This window comes from Dipodomys spectabilis, unplaced genomic scaffold (genome assembly GCF_019054845.1).
Source record: "Dipodomys spectabilis isolate Male_0828 unplaced genomic scaffold, ASM1905484v1 ptg000162l, whole genome shotgun sequence".
Lineage (NCBI taxonomy): Eukaryota > Metazoa > Chordata > Mammalia > Rodentia > Heteromyidae > Dipodomys > Dipodomys spectabilis.
This window is the reverse complement of record NW_024870839.1, coordinates 820271-842800: the sequence shown is the minus strand read 5'-3', so window position 1 is coordinate 842800 and position 22530 is coordinate 820271. Positions and strand designations below refer to the sequence as shown.

General features: G+C 38.4%; 1 protein-coding gene across 2 annotated transcripts in view; it reads left to right on the top strand.

Annotated features, from left to right (window-relative positions):
* Window positions 1-22530, top strand: part of Prdm5 (PR/SET domain 5) — a 131576-nt gene that overhangs the window by 42986 nt on the left and 66060 nt on the right. The window contains exons 4-8 of one of the 2 annotated variants that reach the window (XM_042692982.1): window positions 14581-14755; window positions 17252-17426; window positions 19074-19166; window positions 19412-19533; window positions 21760-21839. In XM_042692982.1, the coding sequence (XP_042548916.1) occupies window positions 14581-14755; window positions 17252-17426; window positions 19074-19166; window positions 19412-19533; window positions 21760-21839 (645 nt within the window). The remainder of the gene's footprint in view (window positions 1-14580; window positions 14756-17251; window positions 17427-19073; window positions 19167-19411; window positions 19534-21759; window positions 21840-22530) is intronic. The other variant, XM_042692983.1, reaches the window with a different exon arrangement.

The following is a 22530-nucleotide window of genomic DNA, read 5'->3' as shown; positions in this document are numbered from 1 at the left end:
ATGGGGAATTTAGAGATGTTATAAATTTGTTTCTTTATAAATGTTACTCTTAGAACAATTACTTACAGAACATAAAATTTACTTTGTGCATTCCTAGAGTTGTTAAGTTGTTCTTTATTGTGTTCATAGAGACACAACTAGAATCTCTTCTGCTTGAAAAGTGATCTTCAGCTTTTTCAAAACTCCTTTAGTTTGAGAAATTTCTTCCAGTTGGCTCTAATTACTGTAGAAACAATATTCTCTGTTCCAACTTTCAAGCTTTGAGTTCTGCCTCAGACTCCTCATCCTTGATTAGAAGTGCCCCTCATCTCTACAGTTTACTTAATAAAGGTCCTTAGGTAATGGAAAACTTGTTCATAAGTGTTAATCTTTTATCATCCACATCTGCTATTCTACAGTGCCCCATAATTTGCATATTATAGATACCAGCATATCTCAACCACATTTTCTCTGATAAAGTTTCTGTGTTCATTTGGTGCCTTTAAGTGCAGTGCTTTTCCTCTATGTCATTTGTATTTTTTTCCTTGAAAGACAAAAGCAATTAAATAATTGTAATGGGAGCATGGTAAGGATGAGATTACCACAGAATTAGAAATTCTGTGAAATTTCATTTGGATTTTATTAGACTTTAAGTCTGTTTAGAGGCTACTGTGAGTATGTTTTGATACAGAAGCAGTGACAGTGTCTTTAATTTCTTTTTAGCATTTGTGTCTTTTCTTGACATGGAAGTTCAGTATAGTACTAGTAACACACTTTTGTCACAGACAAAAACAGGGGTCTTTGTTAGATCCCTTGAGGTAACATCTTTCTTAGTTGAACAGTAGCTGGAATAGCAGACTTCTGGGGTTCAAAATCATATCTGAGCTGAGGGTGAAGAGTATAATAGGTCACATGGCTGGCAGCCATCTAATTGGTTGGGATAGTCTCCTGAGGATGGCACTCCAGAAACAGACTTGGTAAGATAAGATGATAATGTTTCCTGCATTACATTATGCATCACTTGCATTCCAAATTGCATCTGAAATTTAGGGTATTCAGGAAATTTTTTATTTTAGCATTCTGTCCCGGGAGTAGAGTAAATGAGAAACACTTGTGGCTAGGCAACTTGCTTGGTGGAAAATGTCAGTACTTGGTCTGATTCTTTTGCATGAAGAAATTAAGAATTTGAGGTTGGTTCTGGCAGAGGATTGGAGCTTCTTTTTTTTAGATACTCGTATTTTTAGTTTTGCAATATATTTCATTTTGGAAAATTTGCCTTGGAAATAATGGTTGAAGGGGCTGAATGGGTGAAGAAGGATCTAGTAAGCAAGCAATTCTTGCCACATGCATATTTTTCAGAATAGTCAGTTGGACTTTAAGTTTAGACTTCTGAAGAGCTGCCAACTATGACTAGAAAAATCTAAATGTGAAAGATGAGCCTTAAATAAAACAGAAGCTTCATTAAATAAATGGTGATTCTTATTAAATATTACTTTTCTCACACTAAAGGAAAATATGTATATATAGCATTTGAAAGAAACCTTAACCTCAACAGTATTTTTGCAGGATTTAAGAAACCTATTTTTTGAACAGTTATATGCTTAATTATTTCATTAAAGTAGTGAATCAATCCATTTAGAATTGAACTTTTGAATTCTTCGTAATGTCAGAGATAGAACTGTTCCATGGGGCTGGGAAGGTGGCTCAGTGGTAGAGCGCTTGCCTTGCATGCATGAGGCCCTGGGTTTGATTCTTCAGCACCACATAAGCAAAAAGAAAAAAGCCGGAAGTGGAGCTGTGGCTCAAGTGGCTCATGTGGTCTTCATGAGCTGAGATGAGTTGGGCATCAACACAATATTACTCTGATTCTGATATCATGTTATGCTTCCAATGCCACAGAAGGTATTTGGCCACAGAGTATTGAATCTCCTTTTTCTGCTTTGCTGGAGGACATACCAGTGTAGGTAGCTTATCCTGGGGACTTTCCTGTTGACATGACATTTTACTATGGTAGACCTGGGAAATAAAATGTGCCTAAGCAGAGAAACAACTTTGATATTCTTACAGCACAGATATGACTTAATCCTTTGTTACCAAGCCACTGTAGTCCACAATTTATCTCAAAAACACTGATGCAGAATTCAAGTAGAAATACTACCAGCGATATAACCAAGCAACAATAAAAAGAAACATCTATCACAGCTTCTTCTAGCTCTTCTATATTTCTGTTTCTTCTTATCTGATCTGAGTAAACAATATGTCTACAATATTTTTTTAGCATCCATGTGTTTTTCTTCAGTAACATAAAGATAGCAGTTAAAATAGCTTTCCTTAAATGGTCTGTCATCCAGTAATAGGACATACTAGTGTTTTATTAGTGTAAGCTGCTATTATTAAATTATTTAATGACAGCATAAGTTAAAGACATCTGTTGTCCAGTATGATGATACGTGTACAGAAAAAAAATAAAGCCAGGAGCTGGTGGCTCATGCTTGTAATCCTGACTTACTTAAGAGGCTGAGATCTGACAATCATGGTTCAAAGTCAGCCCGGGCAGAAAAGTCTATAAGATTCTCATCTCCAGAAAACCAGAAGTAGCACTGTGCTTCATAGTGATAGAGTGCTAAACCTTGAGCAAAAGAGTGTTCTCAAACTCCAAGTTGAAGCCCATGACTAACAAAAAAAAGTATACTTTGAATGTTATCATCCTAATAACTATATGAGATAATTTTAGTTAATTAACTGGACTTAACCATTTTCCAGTGTGTATATGATTCAGAAGCTCATTTGATATATGATGAATAAATTTCTCTATTAATTAAAACAAACAAAAGTGCATGTCCTTGCATCTATATTGGTTTTAAATATTAACCCTTTTTGTGGCTATATGTAAAGAAATTTATTATTTATTTGTTCACATTGTAATTTAGATTGTAGATTATTGGTAGGACAAGTAGCTATTTAGGGAAAATATAGGAAAGAAAGAAATGTATGTTAATCCTTAGTGACATATAGGAAAGAAAATGAAATATATAGGAAAGAAAATGAAATATATGGTAATCCTTAGTGATGATAGCTAATACATTGAATGACTATTATGAGTAAGCAATTATGTATGTTTATTTAGTATTTACTGTGATTCTATAAAGTATAATTATTTTTGTTGATAAATAGGAATGCTGGAAACTTAGTATTATTATCTAAGGAACTTGACTGAGTCTATATAGCCAGTTAGATGTTAGGTAGAATTTGAACACAGGTATTCTATTTTCTCTGTCCATTCTCTTGAACTTTGTGTTCTAATACCTTAAAATTGAGATTAATGAATGCAGGTGTAAATATTAATTTTATAAAACCCTTTTCAAAGATGTTCTTACATAGTTTTTAAATCACTGGAAATTTGCAAAATAGTTTATATTTTCAAATTATTTATGTCATGTATTCCTTGACTTTTGAAAGTTCTCAGCCCTTCTGATTTTCTTGTAAACACTGTACCTGCTTCTCATTTCCGTAACAATTCTGCCTATTCTGTTATTGCCTCTTGTGTGCTTTTGCCTCCTTTTGGTCCATCTTTGTCAACAGATAATGTCTTAGAGATGTAGTAAAGTTAAGATGTAGAGCTCTTGAAATAATAATAAAATTTCAAAATCAGAGTAGTTTAGGTGAGTGGAGTGCTGATATTAGGTGTTTTTGATCCTAGAAACCATAGATGAAGTTTCCTTTCTGCCTCTCTGAAGATCAGACCTGTATACTCAGGTTAAGGCAGAATGCTACTAGTATAAGACTACTTGACTCACTCTTTTTAGAACATGGCTTTTTAGGTGTGTGTGTGTGTGTGTGTGTGTGTGTGTGTGTGTGTGTGTGTGTGTGTGTGTGTGTGTGTGTGTGAGAGAGAGAGAGAGAGAGAGAGAGAGAGATTGAGAGAGAGAACACAAGAAGATGAGCAAGAGTGAGAGCAAGAAAAGAAAAACTGATAGAGACAGACAGAGAGGGTATTCTGGCATCTTTGTAAAGTCTTTGTATAAATAGCACACCATACATGCATTTCTGTCCAGTACTGTGGGGCACACCGACCCAATCTGTTGCAGTGCGGTGGGGACTATAGAAGGATGAGAATACTGGGGAGGAGGTATCATTGAGGGTCATCGTCAAGGTTAGGGCAGTCTTCAAGGCTGGGGACAACAGTCATTAATGGGAAAAATCTTCCATAGGGGGCCATGTGCCAAGATTAATGGACAAAGAGAGAATGATATAGAATTAGAAGGAAAACAGAAGCAAGCTCAGTTTGTACAGGAGTAAGAAGGAAAGTTTTTTAATTTAATTTTTTTTTTTGTGCTGATCCTAGGGCTTGAACTCAAGGCCTGAATGCTGTCCCTGAGCTTTTTTACTCAGTACTCTACTACTTGAGCCATAGCTCCACTTCTGGCTTTTTGGTGCTTAACTGGGATAAGAGTATCCTAGATTTTCTTGACTGGGCTGGCTTTGAATCCTGATCCCTCAGATCACAGCTTCCAGAGTGGCTAAGATTATAGGTGTGGTTCACCAGTGCCCAGCAAGAAACGAAGTTTTTAAGTAGTAGACAGACCATGAGTCAGACAACTTACTCATTTAACTGATAGCTACTGGCACATGCTTCTTCTGGGCACTGTGCTCAACACTGCAGTTACTGTGGCTACAGGGTGATCTGCTACCTGGCTTCATAGCAGTAAAAGTCACCATTGCTGCTCTGTTCCTCTGCATGAATTGACTGTAATACCTACCTCATGGGATATGCCAATGTACATTAGTCAATATTTTCATTTTCACTATAGCTTGATATGTTTGGAGCTTTTGTCTTTATAGTTTTGTTATCGTATACCACAGAGTTACATCTTATTTTACTAAAAAATAATCATTATCTTTAGTTCTGCAGAGGAGTTATCACTCAACAGAGCAGTTTAGGAATACAGTATATCTCGACCAGTGTCACCCCTTCATTATCTCCCATCTTTCTCAGTTCTACTCCTTCCTCAGTTTTCTTACTTTATAGGATATACATTGAATTGTATGCCTGCACTTTATTTTACACTTTCTTTTCAGAGGGTTACATTATGCCAGTTTCGTGCATACGTATAATATACTTTGAGCTTAAATGGTATAATTCCTTAGCAAAATGAACTCACAGTCTAACAAAATGAATATCAGGAAACTGGCATAAAGTAGGTGGGGAGAAGTCAAGGGGAGGGGTAGAGGAATGTAGAAAGGAGGGGAGGAGAATGCAGTCATAATATTCAATGCATATCTTATGAAATTAAGAAAATTGAGGGAATGGGTTGGTTTGGGAGGGATAGAGGAAAACAAAGAAGGGGGTGACATTGATCAAGATGCATTGCACTCATAAACTGATTCGCTGAATGGTAACTCCCTTGTACCACTATTTTAAGATAATAAAATAGAATTTTTTTAGAAAGGGAGAGATGGAGGTGAGCAATACTAAGTGAATAAGTAAATAAATGAATATAACTTTTTTTTTTTTGTCGGTTGTGGGGCTTGAACTCTGGGTTTAGGCGCTGTCCCTGCACTCTTCAGCTCAAGGCGAGCTCTCTACTACTTGAGCCACAGCGCCACTTCCGGTTTTCAAGTGGTTTATTGGAGATAAGAGTCTCAGGGACTTTCCTGCCCGGGATGGCTTTGAACTGCAATCCTCAGATCTCAGCCTCCTGAGTAGCTAAGATTACAGGCGTGAGCCATCGGCGCCTGGCATGAATCTAACTTTTTGATTAAAAAAAGGTCAAACCCCAAAACTGTGAAGCTATTCTTTATGGGGGACTCTTGAATCTCATATTTAACATTAAGTGTATTATTAATAATTTAATATTTAATATTTATTATTTGACTTAACAAGTTATGAAAATAAAACAGACATTTAACTTAAATTACTTTAAATATTACATTTTTATTAATAACAATTTAATACTATACTGTTATTTGACTTATATTGTTATTTGACTTAAAATTAAAGCATATAAAGATATTTCATGTAAGTTATTCTTAAATTTGCAGTAGTAGGAGCCCAAATTACCCAAGATGCTCATGGGCTCCCTTAGATAAGTTTCTATGTTGATTTGTGTCTGTGAATGAAGTTTCTCAAAGGCAGCCCCGATATCCATCACCTCTGCTTTGCGGATCCTCCTGGCACCATGGCTCCTGAGGGGTTCTGGGGAGCTCTTGCTGACCTGGCCCCTTCTCCAGCTCCCACACCCGACGTACCAAGCCCAGTGCGCCTCATCAGTTTGGCAGAAGATCCCATCTGTTTTCTTTAAAGTAATAGAAAGCAAATGCTTCCACTTGACCTCTGGCCTATACTTTATGGGCATGTGCGTAGTTCGAAGAGTTACAGTTTTACTCTGAGAGCGCTGAGTGTGTGTGTGTGTGTGTGTGTGTGTGTGTGTGTGTGAGTGTGAGTGAGCGTGCACATTTCAGTCTTCTCAGTACTTTCATCTCTTAGTCAGATTGCTATGGAGCCAGGAACATCAAATGTTGATTTGCAATATCATCCCGAACTAGCAGAGACTTGAATTCACATACTTGATTCATTGACATCCAAAGAATTTAGAGAAGTGGGACAAGGATGAGGAAATAGCAAAGGTGAAAGGGAAACACGTATCTGCTGTCAGGTGAAACAATAGGGTGTTTTCCATGTCACACTTAACAAATACCATAACACACGATCAGTATTTGAGACATAACACTGAGTTTAAACACAGTGGAACCATATCCGCATAAGATATAAAAGGTATAGTAGAAGTTAGAAAAGGAAAATTAAGAAAGTTTTAGTTGCTAGAAAATACAATGAAAAGAAATGTTTGTTAGAGATGCAGTGAAAGAAACACCCTGAATAATCCATTTACCAGGGGAGAAAATGAAACCAACTATCTTGTGTGTACACCCGTTTTCAAGCATTAAAACTAAAATCTGAGCTGGGTGCTGGTGGCTCACACCTGTAATCCTAGCTACTCAGGAAGCCAAGAGCTGAGGATCACAGTTCGAAGCTAGCCTAGGCAGTAAAGTCTGTGAGACTCCCAACTCCAGTTAATCACCCAAAAGCCAGAAGTGTGACTCAAGTGGTCGAGTGCTAGCCTTGCGTGAAAGAAGCTCAGGGACAGTGCCCAGGCCCTGAGTTCAAAGCCCCAAGACTAACACAATGCAAAAGCAAACAACAGCCCGGCCCCTGCTCCCCCCACCCCTCCCCTAAAAAAATCTGGACATGCCAGACTAAGCATGCTATATACCACTTGTTACCTGATGAAATCAGTTTATTTTCTTGAGTGAAATGAAGGAAGAAGTGCTTTGTTTGTCTTTTCAAAACTAGAGATACCTCTGATGGTGAGTTTCAGATTGTTTTCAGTGGTTCTCCTTAAAAGTGTTATTGAAATTTGTCAACAAAGTGGAGTGAATTAGAGTGAGTCTGACTCCAAATACTACAATTAGCCACATTCAGTTCTTTATCAAGGGAGTAGGGTTCCCCAGGGAAAGTTCTGCTCAAACAAAACTGTACAGTACTGTATCCAGTGAATGAAGGAAATAATATGAGGTTAAATATGGAGTGCTACCTTTTATCATTGAATTAATAAACTATTCAAAAGAAGGCAGGCGATTGATCTTGCAGTGAGTACTTCATTCAATTACTGTAACTTGCAAAGCCAAGCTACACCTCTGCCACCAACCAAGAGCGTAGACTCTGAGGATTCTGCAAAGTCCATCGGGTCACAAAGCCTTAGTGCCCGGGTCCCTCAGAACCTGACTTAATCACTTGATTGTGTCTGAGTTCCCCATAGGAATGAGTCAGAAATGACTTGGAGAATGAGTAAAGGAGACCCACTGAGAGCTGTAAGTGGAAGTGATTTACTGCATGGAAGGCACAGAGCGCCAGGGAAGATGAGTTCAAAGATCCGACTGTGGGTTTCCCTTTCACTTGGAGTTTTGTAGACTTTAACCCATGTCTACATGTCTGGGAAATAATCAAATAAATCAGTATTATGGTTCATTTATGCCCACACTAAGTGCTGTCTTATATTGTACTTCATGAAATGGGCTTTTTTTCTAACTGACAGGTCTGTGACTTTGAAAGCTGCTATTTAGTGATCATTTTATTTAATTTACCCTAGTATGTAGGGATGAAAACAGTAGCTTTTTCCTGGCTTGTTTTCTTGTGGTTAATTAAGGCTTTTGAGATAACAGCTGTCCATTTTATAACAGCTTTACATATCTGTTTGCTTTATTAGTTTTACAGATAGAAAGAGGCTGGAACAAAATGACCATGGTTGTTTTTTGCCAAGTTCAGTGTTTGCTTCTCTAAGCAATAGTGTGTAAACCCAGATACACTTTTGAGAGCATTCTCTATGTAACTTAATTCCATGCTTATTTCTGTACTTCAGAATGTGTTATGCTTATATAGCTTCAGTTTTTCCTTACGAAATTTTAAGTGCATATCATCTACATATCTGTATATATATATGCTATATGATATAGAAATACATACATAAAACATGCATATAAATACTGTATATGCATACATACATATCTATGGATGTGTTTATATTAAACTTCTCTCTCTATATCTGCTTAAATTGATGGTAGAACCGGTGTCATGTTGTCTGTAAAGGTGGTGTATACTAGTTCTATTAAGCAAAGTTTATGATTTCTTAAGTATACTTCTAGAAAGCAATTACTAAGTAATGACAAAGCAGAACAAACATGAAAATACCCATTATTCAGGCTTTACAAGTGAGAGTTCGATCCATTATACTCAGATCTCAGCCTTCTGAGTAGCTAGGATTACAGGTATGAGGTACCAGTGCCTGACTCCGAGTGTATTATTTTTAAGATAATATGAACAGACTCTTGTAAAGCAAGTGGACTTTCAGAATCCTTAGAAACATTTGAAGGCTTTCTTCTTCTGATATCTCTGGTTTATGTTAAACTGTAGCTGCATTATATGACCACAGTAGCTTGTCCTGATGTTACAATAAGCATGGGAAGAAAGAGCTGGTCTGGAGAAGTCAGCCAGCTGGTCACAGGGTGGAGATGGAGAGTGGTAAAGTGAGACATAGCATCCTGACAGAAGTTTTGCCCAGAGAAAGCCTTGCTCTGCCTCTTACAGTGAGCCATTTTGGGACCAGTAGGGGCCAGTAAGTGGAAGTTTGTTGATTATTTTATTAAATATAGATCATGTTTTACAGAACCATATTCAACTGTTTCCTTGTGATTTTTAAAATATTCAATTTTATTTTCATTTGTTTGAAACTTTCATTGTTTTTCCATTGATTAATATGATGGAAATAAGAAATTGTTATATTCTACTTGTTCATTATTTAAAATTTATCATATTTTTGCTTCACATCATTTTTCTTTATTTTACTACATACTTTTCTTGCTCTTCAAAAATCTTTTTTTTTTCTTTTTCTGGTATCAGGGCCTTGAACTCAGTGTGTTATACTCACTTGGTTTGGTTGTTCAAGGCTTGCACCCTACCTCTTGAGTCATATCTCCAGCCCAGCATTTTGCTAGTTAATTGTAGTTTTCTGCCTAGACTGGCTTCAAAAGTTAATCCTTCAGGTCCTAGCCTCCTGAGTAGCTAAGATTACAGGTATAAGCCACTGGATCTTAGCTCAAAAAATAACTTAAAATTCTATTTTGATTAAGTTATTCTATCAGTTTTGCTAGGAAGACATCTCTAAGAAATAGACCTGAAATTCAGTAGTTTATAGCAATGAAGTAATATGTCCCTTCCTTCCTTCCTCCCTCCCTCCCTCCCTCCCTCCCTCCCTCCCTGCCTCCCTCTCTCCCTTCTTCCCTTCCTCCCTTCCTCCCTCCCTTCCTTCCTTCCTTCTTTTTCTCTCTCTCTTTTTCTCTTTTTTTCTTGTTCTAGGGATTGAATCCAGGACCTAGCTGGAAAATTGTTCTACCAGTAGAGCCATGCATCCTGCCATTTAATCTATTGTTACTAGTAGTAGTAGTAGTAGTAGTAGTATAAATAGGGTATCCCTAACTTTGCCTGAGGGCCTTGAACTTTGACCCTTCCCACTCTGCCTCTGAGTAGGTGGGATTACGGGTGTGGACTATCATGCTTGGCTGACCTCCATATGGGCTTTTAGAGTCATGAGGTTTCCATAACTCAGTTCCACCTGAGTCTGAAGGAACTGCTCTTACCAGGGACATTTGTCTTCCTAGCAGAAGAGAAAGATGGCAGTGGCCAAAAGTGTGCAGAAGTTTGTGTAATTTTCATGTGTCCATGCTCAGTGCATATCACCTGTGCATACCTGATGGACAAGTCTGGACAGAAGCTCCTGGTCACAGGAAGTCTGGTCTTCTCCATGGGGAGAGAATGGGTGATTGGAGTGTTTCATCTGAAACAGTTATGTCTCACATTCCACAATAAAACAGCTTTGAAATGACACTCATACATAGTTTGAGACCAATTCTGGGATTTAGCAAGGAAAAGCAAAGGTATTAACTATGAAATTCTTACTGTGCTACTTTATTTTCTGCACTTTCCCTAGTTGTCTTTTATTGTGATTAACTATTGAGTACTAGTCCATCTCTTTTATCTGGCCCAGTATAAATTGTTCATTTATCTCAGTAGCCCAAGAGTTGATTTGAAGGTTGCTTTCCTTTGGTTTGGCTTGCCTGTCAGTCGCTGTAGCTGGAGTGGGTGGGCTTTTACAGTTAGTACGAAAAATTGTGCCTCTGCCATTTGTACAGTCATGGTTTCTCCTACTGTGTGCACATGTGGCCAGCGGCCTGCCAGAAAATAACCAAGTGAAATCGTAAACAGATACAGCTGGCCTGGCATCAGTGGTTCATGCCTATAATCCTAGCTACTCAGGAGGCTCAAATCAGAGGATCATGGTTCAAAGCCAGCTGAGGCAGGAAAGTCCATGAAACTCTTATTGGAAGTAGTGCTGTCGCTTATGTGGTAGAATGGTAGCCTTGAGCTGAAGAGCTGAGGGACAGTGCCCAGGCCCAAGCCCAGAGTTTAAGCCCCATGACTGACCAAAAAAAAAAAAAGAAAAAAAAAGATGCAGCTGAAATAACAACAACAATAAAAAACCAAAACCAGTATCAAAAACATCATGGCTTCCTCTGGGGTTGTATGTATTTATTTATTTACTTTTAATTTTTTGTTGTTATTATAAAGGTGATGTACAGACGGTTACGGTTACATAAGTTGGTAATGAGTACATTTTTGGGGTGATGTCACTCCTTCCCTCGCTCTCTCCCTGTTTCTCTCTCCCATTCCCACCCATAAGTTGGATAGCTCATTTTTAACAGTGTCTAGAGAGTGTCTCCTGCTGCACTTGTTCACCCTTTGTCCCTCCGTTTCTGTGTCCCTCTTTACCCTCCCAAAGACAGATAAATGAACAAACAAGACAAAAAAAAGAAAACAACAAACTAACAAAAATACCTCTTGTTTCCATTTCCTGGACTACATTTCAATAAATATTATTTTATATGATCAGAGGCATATGAACATTACATCTTTGTGATCCTCTCCTAAGAATATCCTCCTTTGGTCTCACTGTGTGTGTGGAATTGTATTTATTTGCACACAGTGGGGATCAGTGTTTTTTTAGGTAAGACAGAGTAACTCTTGCTATCTTTTTGGAATAGCAGAACTAAGCTCTCGGTGCATGAGGTCATGAAATCTAGCATGGTGAGATGCAGGCTTGGGGAGGGACAGGAGATAAATTGTCAGAGATAGTTGAGGTTTATAAGTAATGCCAGATATTGAAGGCAGTTAGAAAACTTGAAAAGTAGATTTATTTCTTAGATATCAAGATGCAAATGTTTTTATGGAGTGAAAGAGTTAGAGAATATTAGATTGGAAATCTTACACCAGGATTCCTTCTCACCCTGGTCAGAATGGCAGTCCTCAAGAAAACACAATAAATGCTCATACACTGCTGATGGGAATATAAGCTAGCACAACCATTATGGAAATCAGTATGGAAGTTCCTTGAAACAATGAAAGTAGATCTTACCTCATAACCCTGCTGTACCACTGTAGAGCATCTATCTGAAGAAGAATAAATGAATATAAAGAAAGATACTCATGTTTCCTATAGCACTGTTCACAATAACTAAACTGTGGAGTCAGCTGAAATACTGAACAACAAAGGAATGAAGAAAATGTGGCACATACACACTACGGAATATTACATATCTCCAAATAATGGTGAAATTAAGTGGCTTGCAGTTAAATGAGTGGAACTGGATGGAGATCAGCATACGGCATGAGATAAGCCAAGCCCAGTGTTCAGTTATTTGTGCTGTACCAAGAATTATAGTTGTACAGAAATTAAATCAGTGTTCATAATTAGGAATAACTTTCCATATTTCTTCAGTTAATGAGATTTGAGAACTTTGAAGAATGTTCTAAATATTTTAGGAACATTTTTTTGCAATTTTTTTATTGTGATTAAGTGATTACATAAATTTCACAAATTTCATTGTATTGTGGGGTAGTGATACTTAGTTAAAGTCACAAACACATTCTAACCTTCATGGAGCAAATTGTCTCTATTGTGGTCTATAAAGTTTATGAGTTCTATGAGCTTTGATAATACAATTATTTCTTCTACATCGGGTGATACGTACATTCCTTTTGCATAGTGTCAGCTGAGGAACATTCTTTAATAGGTTAATTTGCTTCAGTGCTTTGAACTCTAAAATCAAGTTTTCCTTCACACTGGGTGAAAATGATAATCATTTGTCTCTTTCCTGGAATTTTCTGAGATATATTTAAACTTACAAAGTAATTTATACTTGTAAAAAACATCTCTGATGGGGCTGGGAAGTTGGCTTAATGGCAGAGTGTTTGCCTCGCATTCATGAGGCCCTGGGTTCGATTCTTCAGCACCACATAAGCAGAAAAATAAAAAGCTGGAAGTGGCACTGTGGCTCAAGTGGTAGGGCACTAGCCTTGAGTTGAAGAGCTGAGGGACAGCGCCCAGGTCCAGAGTTCAGCCCCCACAACTGTTCCAGAATGATGAACAATTTGATGGGCATGTGTTCTCTGTAGAAGATGAATGCTCTTTTTCATTCACTCACATTCCTCTTCTTCCCTTCTCCCTTCCCTGCTGACTCCTTAACCTTAACCTTAACATAAGGGTTCAATATGTGGGTAGTGGGAAGACTATGCTCTGTACTGCATTGGATTGTCCTTCTGGGTGGAGCTTACTTTCTTTGTCCTGTCTTTCCTTTGTCTATCATGAAGGTTCAATAAATTTGGGCTCTTCTTTGCTTCAGCAGCTAATTTAGGCACTGGCCCAGGATGATTCTTCAGCTCTGTAAAGATGGACAGTACGAATGCTTTCTCCTTGGGGCTGCCACCCATGCATACGCAGGTCTGTGGCTTTCCTCATGGTTGGCCCAAAGCCCAGATGTGCATATTGTACTTGGTGATGTCAAATGTGAAGTTACTCTGGTATCTCCTTGGAAAGAGAGTTCTGTAGCATTCCCTCTTCTGTGTCTGTCACTGCTTCCTTTACATATATGTTATTTCAACCTTGGCTGATTTCTGCCTTCTAGAATTTTTTTTTAAATACTCAGACTAGCTTCTCAGGTAGGCTGTGATCTGAAGATCGTGGTTCAAAGCCAGTTTGGGCCGAAAAGTGTGTGAGATTTTTGCCTCCAATTAAGTACCAAAAATCTGAGAGTAGAGCTGTGCCTTGAGTGATAGAGTGTACTAGGCTTGAGCGAAAAAGCTCAGGACAGCACACAAGCCCTGAATTCAAGCCCCAGGACTAGCTCAACAACAAAAATCAGTTATTATAATGGTCAACTTTGTTTTCTTCTCTCTTCTGTCATCTTAATGGGATTTGAGAAGCAAAAAGATGAGGTGTGTGTGTGTGTGTGTGTGTGTGTGTGTGTGTGTGTAGGTGTGTGTATGTGTGAAAGAGAGAGAGAGAGAGAGAGAGAGAGAGAGAGAGAGAGAGGTTCAGCGAATACCTCAAACTACCCAGATGTCTATTCTTTTTGGCCAGTTCTGGTCCAGCCTTTCAGGAAAATAATTTGTTTGCCATTCTTGTTGGCTTTGGAACATGAAGGTGTTTTTTTTTTTTCCTATTCCATGGTCACCTTTAATATTATTTATGATGAATTATCCACATCTCATTGCTGTCAGTCTGAGAGAGAGAGAGAGAGAGAGAGAGAGAGAGAGAGAGAGAGAGAGAGAGAGTGTGTGTGTGTGTGTGTGTATATGTGTGACACCATTGCTTGACAAATGACATTTACAGGCTTCCACAAAATGTACTATTTTTGTATAAAGCCATTTCATGTTGCAGACTTTATTTATAGAGTTATGTATATATCCAGATTTCTTCTAATATAGCTATAAGTTCATTGTCCTTTTTATAGAACATACTTTTTACTGGCTAGGTAACTGAGTATGTCAGTGTCTCTATTAGTCAGAGATACCGAAAACAAATAAAACAAAAAATACCAAAACAAAAACCATGATGCTAACATTGTGTGATACTTGAGTATATCTTACAGTGGTTTTGTAATTGCTCCCAGGAATAATGAATGGCTCAGCATTTGGTTTAACTTCTGTTTCAGGAAGGAGAGAACATTTTCTACTTGGCACTTGAGGATATAGAAACAGACACGGAACTTCTGATTGGCTACCTGGACAGCGATATGGAAGCTGAGGAGGATGATCAGCAGATTTTGTCAGTGACGAGTGAAGAGGAAGAGGAGAATACAACAGGACAGCCAGCAGCTGGCAGGAAAGGTGCTGTGCTGATCATCAGAGACTTGAGAGAAGAAAGTCATGGAAGCAATGGTGCTTGCACTGTTAGAATTGTAGATGCATTGCAGTATGGTGTTGTTAGGGAAGTGTTCTTGTCATGTGCCATGCTCTTCTTCTGACTAGCTCGAAAAGCATGTTGGAGTGAGGTAGCAGATGGACTCTGTAGGACAAATAAGGGTTGCATTGTTGGGGGAAGAGTTGGGGTGTGTTTGTAAACCCCTTAACTTTCTGGTTAGGTGATAGACAGTGGAGATTTTCAACTGTTGCCCTGATGTTGCCATAATCACTCCTAAAATACCTGGTGAGTCACTGACTTTTGTGCAAAAAGGTCAGAGCAGAGGTGAAACAGAGCCCTCAGTCTTATTTGAGATCCTCTGGGGTCCTAGAATTTCTGGGGAGTGTTGTTAATTTGTCCTAGCTTGGTAATGGAAAACTCATGATGACCGTAGGTCAGACATGCTTATTAATTTAGTCCTTTCACTGAAGAGCTGTCTGTCACTTGCTTGCCCACTGTTATGGAATGAGCAATTATTTTGGGACCTAGTTTCTGTTATGTCATGTTTTATACCTGAAGGAAGTTTGAGAGAAATAGGAATGATGTATTATTGTTGTAATAGGCTTGAATAAATTTATAAAGACCAGAGATCTTTTGCTTAGAGTTCTGGGGTCTGGGAAACACGAGGTGAGGCACCATGGCTTTTGGTGTCAGGTGAAGGCCTGCTCTTCTCCGATAATGCTTTTTCTAGTTGTGTCCTCAAATGACAGAAAGGGATGGAAGGACAGAAGGGTGGCGCAGATTCCTTGCACATCTTTGCAGGACACTGATCCCACTGATGAGGGCAGAGGCCTCAGGGCCCCAGTGAGACCACTGAAGTTCTCACTTCTTCATACTTTTCCTTCGGGGCTTAGGTTTCAGCATGTGAGTAGATGAATTTAGAGGGTGTACAAGTGTTTAACCAGGCCGTGGTACTTACTCAGTAGTATTTTTCCATTTTGCATAACAAGGTCAGTTCAGAGGTGACATTGGTTTTACTTGTAGCAGTGATCATAGTGCTTTCCATAGGAATCTTATATTCTAGCTATGGTTTTTGTTTTTTTTGTTTCAGTTGGATGATTTAAAAACAAGTTTCGTCTATTCTGTTTTCCCAATATGCACTATGCTGTTCAGAATATCAGATTTGGGATGATAGCGATTATCTCTGCATTTTGTCTTATTTAAATTTATTTTTTCTGCTACCTCCAGTGCTTGTTACTGTTATAGCCATTGTTTTAATTTATAAGTAAGTTTCCAACTTATCTTTTAGTGCCCAGAATTTTTTATTACCAAAATAACATTCCATTTTTCCTTGTAAAAAGATTAAGTAGAAATTTAAAAGGTTTTCTTAAGCATATGAACCAGCAACGTGTGTTTGTACATGCGCCAGTACTAGAGCTTGAACTCAGGGCCTATAGCTTTTCCTCAGTATTTTTGCTGTTGGTTGACATTCTACATATCAGCTATAGCTCTGGTCTGGCTTCTTTGCTGCTTAAGTGGAGATAGTCTGGGGATTTTCTTTTATTTTTTATTTTTTAATTTTTTGTCAGTTGTGGGGCCTGTATTCTGGGCCTGGGTGCTGTCCCTCAGCTCTTTAGCTCAAGGCTAGTGCTCTACCGCTTGAGCCATGGTGCCACTTCTGGCTTTTTCTGCTTATGTGGTGCTGAGGAATCGAACCCAGGGCATCATGCATGCAAGGCAAGCACTCTACCACTGAGCCACCTCCCCAGCCCAATTTTTAAAATTTTTTTAGCCTAGGCTAACTCTGAGCCATGGTCCTCAGACTCAGCTTCTAAAGTAACTAGGATTACCAAAGTGAACCAGTGGCACCATTTTAGAATTCTTAGACCCATTTATGAAAGCAAAGAAACAAAAACCCCAACAGAAGAAACAAAGAAAGTGTAGAAGGGTTAATTAAAAATGGAAATTGTCCAGGTGCCAGTGACCCTCACCTGTAATACTATTTACTCAGGAAGATGAAATCTAAGGATTGAGTTTAAAACTAGTCTGGGCAGGGAAGTCTGTAGACTCTTTATCGCCAGTTAACCACCAAAAAGCTGGAATGTGGCTCACATGGTAGAACACTAGCTTTGAGCAAAAAAAAGCTCAGAGATAGTACCCAGGCTCTGTTTGAGGGTACACGAGTGTGTGCATGCACACACACACACACACACACACACACACACACACACACACACACACGCACGCACGTGCGCGCGCACGCGAAGCATAGAAATTGATTTTGTATTCACTTTGTAAAACACTAGTGAAAGGATTTTTAAAATAGATTTCTGTTTAGAAACACTTCCTGCTTTGTTTTGTAGATGACAGCTAATACACATTTTCAGTGTTAAACACAATCGATGTGATTTTAAAGTGAGGGCCGAGCAGGCAGCTACTGGCTGTGAATCTGTGCTATAGAATGCTTCCTTCTTCATATACAGATCACTGGGGCTGTGAAGAGGAGCATGCCTGTTCCCAGTGCAAATTGAGTTTCCCCAGTGAGGAAATCCTTGCTGAGCATGTTCAGACCCTGCACCAGAGGGCCACGGAGGAGAAAGAAGTTAAATGCAAGAACTGTGGGAAGAAATTCCCAGTCAAGCAAGCTTTGCAAAGACAGTGCGTATATTAAAAGCCTATCTTTCAAGTTATAAGCTAAAACTTGGATTGTTCCATGTGGCTAGAGTCATAGTTTTTAGTGTGTGTGTATGTGTGTGTGTGTGTGTGTGTGTGTGTGTGTGTGTGTGTGTGTGTGTGTGTGTCAGAGAGAGATAATTCTGCATTGGTATAGCTCATCTCTTCAAACTGTAGTGTGCTTACTCTTGAAAATTCTGATTTTGAAATTCATAGGTAAACACTATTCTGGTTAGTCTTAACGTAATAACTTATCAGTAAAAATCAATCTGAAATTAATCAACAATTTCCTGGAATTGAGTTCTGCATCAAGCAGTGCTTTGAGGTGATAGGCGAAGTTTCAGTTGTGTCCCTATGAGATGGACTTGGGAATCAGTTACAGAAAAGTTTAAGAAATGGTGGGAGGAATGCATAGCTATTTTGAGGAGCTTGTTTTACTTTATAGACCTTTGGAGGAGTAGTGTAAACATGACCAGGTAAAATTACAACAGTGTGATTAATTAAAATGCTTTCACCCATGTTTCCATACTCTTGTTAGTGTAACAGTGATTAACAACCTATTTTTTTTTTTTTGGTTTGTCATGGGGCTTGCACTCTGGGCCTGGGCACTGTCTCTCAGCTCTTCAGCTCAAGGCTAGTGCTCTACTAATTGAGCCACAGTGCTACTTCCAGTTTTCTGGTGGCTTATTGAAGACAAGAGTCTCACAAACTTTCCTGCCCGGCTGGCTTTGAACTGTGATCCTCAGATCTCAGCCTCCTAAGTAGCTAGGATTACAGTTGTGAGCCATTGTCCTGGCTTACATAAAATTTTTTTAACTGTTCATTTAAGTATTTCTTAAGATTATGTGTGTTATCTTATTATGAGTAAGAAATCTTTGCCACAGACGTAATGTTCCTTGGTTTCATCCACGTAAAATTCTAATACATGCTGTTTCATATTAGGATTATTTCCATGTATATTATGTGTACCAGCTTTTGCTTATGAGTTTTGAAAATAAAAATTCCAGCATAGACTTTATAAATGCTTAAAAAATCAAACTTTTATAATATTAGGAGATGAGACATTTAGAAATCCCATTATAGTTTCTTTGTTATTGTTATTTTACTTTTTATTATTGGCAGCATCGGAGTTTAAACTCAGGGCCTCACTTTTCCTCCACATTCTTGCTCACAGCTAGTGCTCTACCACTTGAGTCATGTCTCCAGCCTGGCTTTATTGGTTAAGTGCAGATGCAATCACTGAGACTTCTCTCAGGTTTCTAATCTCCATCCTCCAGGTCTCAGCATTCTGAGAAGCTAGGATTACAGTTGTGAGCCACCGGTGCCCAGTACAGTTTTTTTTAAATGTTTCCTTTTTAAAGAAAGAAGCCTCACAAGGGCTGTGTATGTTTTGTAAAGCGACTTTACAACCTCAGTCTAGTTTTGCTGCATGTAGTATTATATATTTGAGAAAATATCCTTGCTGGACTAAATATCCTTGCGGATAAATGAGTTCCCCTTAAAAATTTCCAAAGATAGAAGACAGAGTGAAGAGGGTTATGGACATGACTTTACTTAGAGTTGGTGTGTTCTCATGTGTTTTGTCTTAGAGTTCTGGATTTTGTTTCTGTCTTTTCCCTCATTTCCTCTCAGTGCTCTTCACTGCGCATCGAAAAGCAGCCCAAAGGATTCTTCACGAAGTTTTCAGTGTTCTGTTTGCAATTCTTCCTTCAGTTCAGCGCTGAGGTTTTGTGTCCAAGTTTTAAAATGACCGTTAAATAATCTTGGGTCTTTTTTTATATTTTGCATGTGACTGATTACATGGAATACATTGTCTTCACCTATGTTAAAATGCATGAGGTTGGCCTGGAACTCTGGTAGAGGATGTAGTCCTGGGGTGCATGTAGGACAGAGCCTGCAGTCCTGTTCCCATTATCCACATACATCTCTACCATCTCTTCTTCCTGCCCCTCCTGCTGCTTGCCTTGTAGTTTTGAGCAGCACCAAAAGACTTGCCAGGGAAGTGCCAGGTTCGTATGCAAAGCAGACAGCTGTGGAAAGAGACTGAAGAGCAAAGATGCCCTAAAAAGACACCAGGAAAACGTCCATGCTGGTATGTCGTGGGAACATGGTTTAAAACTATAATCTGCTTTTCATTCACACTCCTGAGAAGAGCACAGGCTTTTTCCATTGTGTTTCACCCAGATGTGGAAGTGTTTTTTTCTTTGTTTTTTTTTTTTTTTCTTATACTGAATGATATTTTTCAAGTTGATTTCAGCAGCATGTGCTGTTTTTCCATTTCTGAATTAATCTTAACTGGACACCAAACAATTCATGAGTTGTGTTTAGTGTCCACATCCACAAAGAATTGATGTGTGTGTGTTTTAACAGTTTTCATGTTAAAATGTGAAATTTTGTTCATAAATTGTTGAACTTGAATATTATAGATGTATCTTAAAACGATTAAGGGAGCCACTTCTGCCTTAATATTGTTATTGGAAAATTGATATCCTTTAATGTGTACATGTCTACAATAATAGGGAAAATTCCTCACTACATTTTGACCACGGAATTGAACATTATTTTAATTAATCCAAATTGACATGTGCATTTAATACAGCAGGTTCTTGTTGAAATTCCTTCTAATAGTTGAGCTAAACAACCAAACCAGAATTAAACTGGATTGTCACTTAGTTCATCATCCCAGTACTTTGAAGACAAATTAGTAAATGGAGTTGGTTTGAAATGGATTTGTTGCATCCTGTTGAACATTGTTTATTGTTAATTATAAAGGTGATGTACAGAGGGGTTTCAGTTACCTAAGTCAGGTAAAGAGCACCTTTCTTTGTGGACAGTGTTGCCCACCTTTGACCTTGTGTATGCACCTTGAAGAAGTTGAAGCGTTTGAAGTTTCACTTGCTTTGTGTATGTCCTGACTATGTGTATAACCCATGTGTTGAATTTTCCCCTTTGCTTCTTTCTGGAAAGGAAGAAATTCTCCTCAGAATAAGGAAAAAGGTCTGCTTCTTTTCTCCTTCTTGTTATTCTCAGGGCCAGAAGAGCAGATTAATTGGTACCCAGTGTATGAACCCTGGGTTTGTTCATCATCTACAAAAAAAAATCAAGCTTAATAATCATAAGACTATAGACACTCATTGACCATGCCCGCTGGCCTCAGCTCAAGTTTGAGCTCTGCACCAGAGTTCTGGGTGGTGGAAGGCAGAGCTATATGAAATAAACCTTAGCTTTGTTCCCATTGCTCAAACTTTACATTGTTCTTTTCTGTCTTTTCCTTTGACGAACATATGGTAGCGATGCGCAAAAACGCATTCTTCAGATTTAAAGTATACTGAGGCCGTTTCTATGAGTGCAGAGGCAAGCATATTTTTTTGGATAGACTTGCCTACATTTTTTTTTGAACAAAATGATGTTCTGGTTAAAATGCTGTTCTTAATTTTCTCCATTTATGTCTGCAATGTATTGTAACAAAACTTTCATGTTAGTTTTAAAGTCAGCTTTGCTGAACTAAGTAAAAATCCAGATGCACACAGCGGCTCTGGCAGCATTTGTGTTCTTTCTGGGCATGTGGTTTTCATGCTGTATGCTCTATGTACTTTGTGAGGCTTCTTGTAATTGGCCTTGGATATTAGAATATAATAGATTCTGAAAATTCATGGTGATTTTGTAGGAAATAATTTATACATAGAAATTTATTTTTGGTCCTTTGTCGTAGCTCATGATAAAAGATTTTGAAATCTTGCTGAATCTTAGCCATGGGTTATAATGAACACCTTTCGTCAAGGTTGGGACATGATTTCAGTTCTTCATTTGTGGCCTCTTTTTATTTATTTAATTTTTTTTCTGTGAACTCGGATGTTTGGGGAGAAAATATTCCCTATTAGGAAAAGCGAAGGAAGCAGTTTCACATAGATAGTGTATAATTGCTTAAAGGGACAAAGCCTGTTCGGCTGGGCTTACAGGCACATACCACCATGCCTAACTTGTCTCACTAACTTTTTGCTCAGGCTGGACTCAAAACATATTCCTGCTGATCTATACATCCTGAGTAGCTGGGATTATATCTTTGTGCCACAATGCCTGGCTCTTTGCTTTTCTTTCTTAATGCTCTGTTATTATACAGAATACTAGCAAGCTTATTTTGTTTGTACAAAGGAATGTGTCAAATGGAAGATCTCTGTAAAAAGGGTTTCAAAGACAGCTTTTTATCTTTCTGAGTTTAGTGAATAATTGTCTATACATTGAGCAGTGTAGAATTCTCTGCTGTCCAAAAGAAATCACAGATCATATGTATGTATCATTTGTTTCATTTCTATCTTAGGAGATCCTAAGAAAAAACTCATATGCCCAGTGTGCAATAAAAAGTGTTCCACAGCCTCCCGCCTGCAGGAGCACAAGAAGGTGAGTATGGGGGTGATGACTTTCTAATGCCTGCCTGTAACTACCCATTGATTTTTGTATGAAGACAGCGCTTTCCGTTAAACAATAAATCCTATCATATAAACATAAAATGAATAGAAATATAAAATTAACATGCAGAAATGTAAACTGTAGAATGATATATCCGCCAGAAGCCAGTGGCTCACTCAGGAGTCTGAGGTCTGAAGATCGCAGTTCAAAGCCAGCCTGTGCAGAAAAGTGCCCATGAGACTCTTTCCTCCAATTAACCACTCAAAAACTAGAAGTGACACTGTGGTTCAAAGTGGGAGAGCACTATCCTTAAACAAAAAATCTCAGGGACAGCACCAAGGCCCTGCGTTAAAGCCCCATGATAGACAGCCAGCCAGCCAGACAGACAGACAGACAGACAGAAAAAAGAAGAAAGAAAGAGAAAGGATATATTCAGTTGTGTGTGATTTAAAGGTAGTTCAGATAGACCTCCAATACAAGGTATCATGTTTAGCTGAATCTTTCACTCGCTTTGGAGTCAGGCTCTTTGAGTTGACATTTTTGCTCGGGAAATACAAATCAACAAAAAATATCTACTTTCATGTATTTCTTGTGTTCTGGAAATGGCCTTTGGCTCTGAAAGTAAATGCTTATTATAGGTGAGTCTGACATAACAACTAAGCATATACTATTTTGAAAGCCT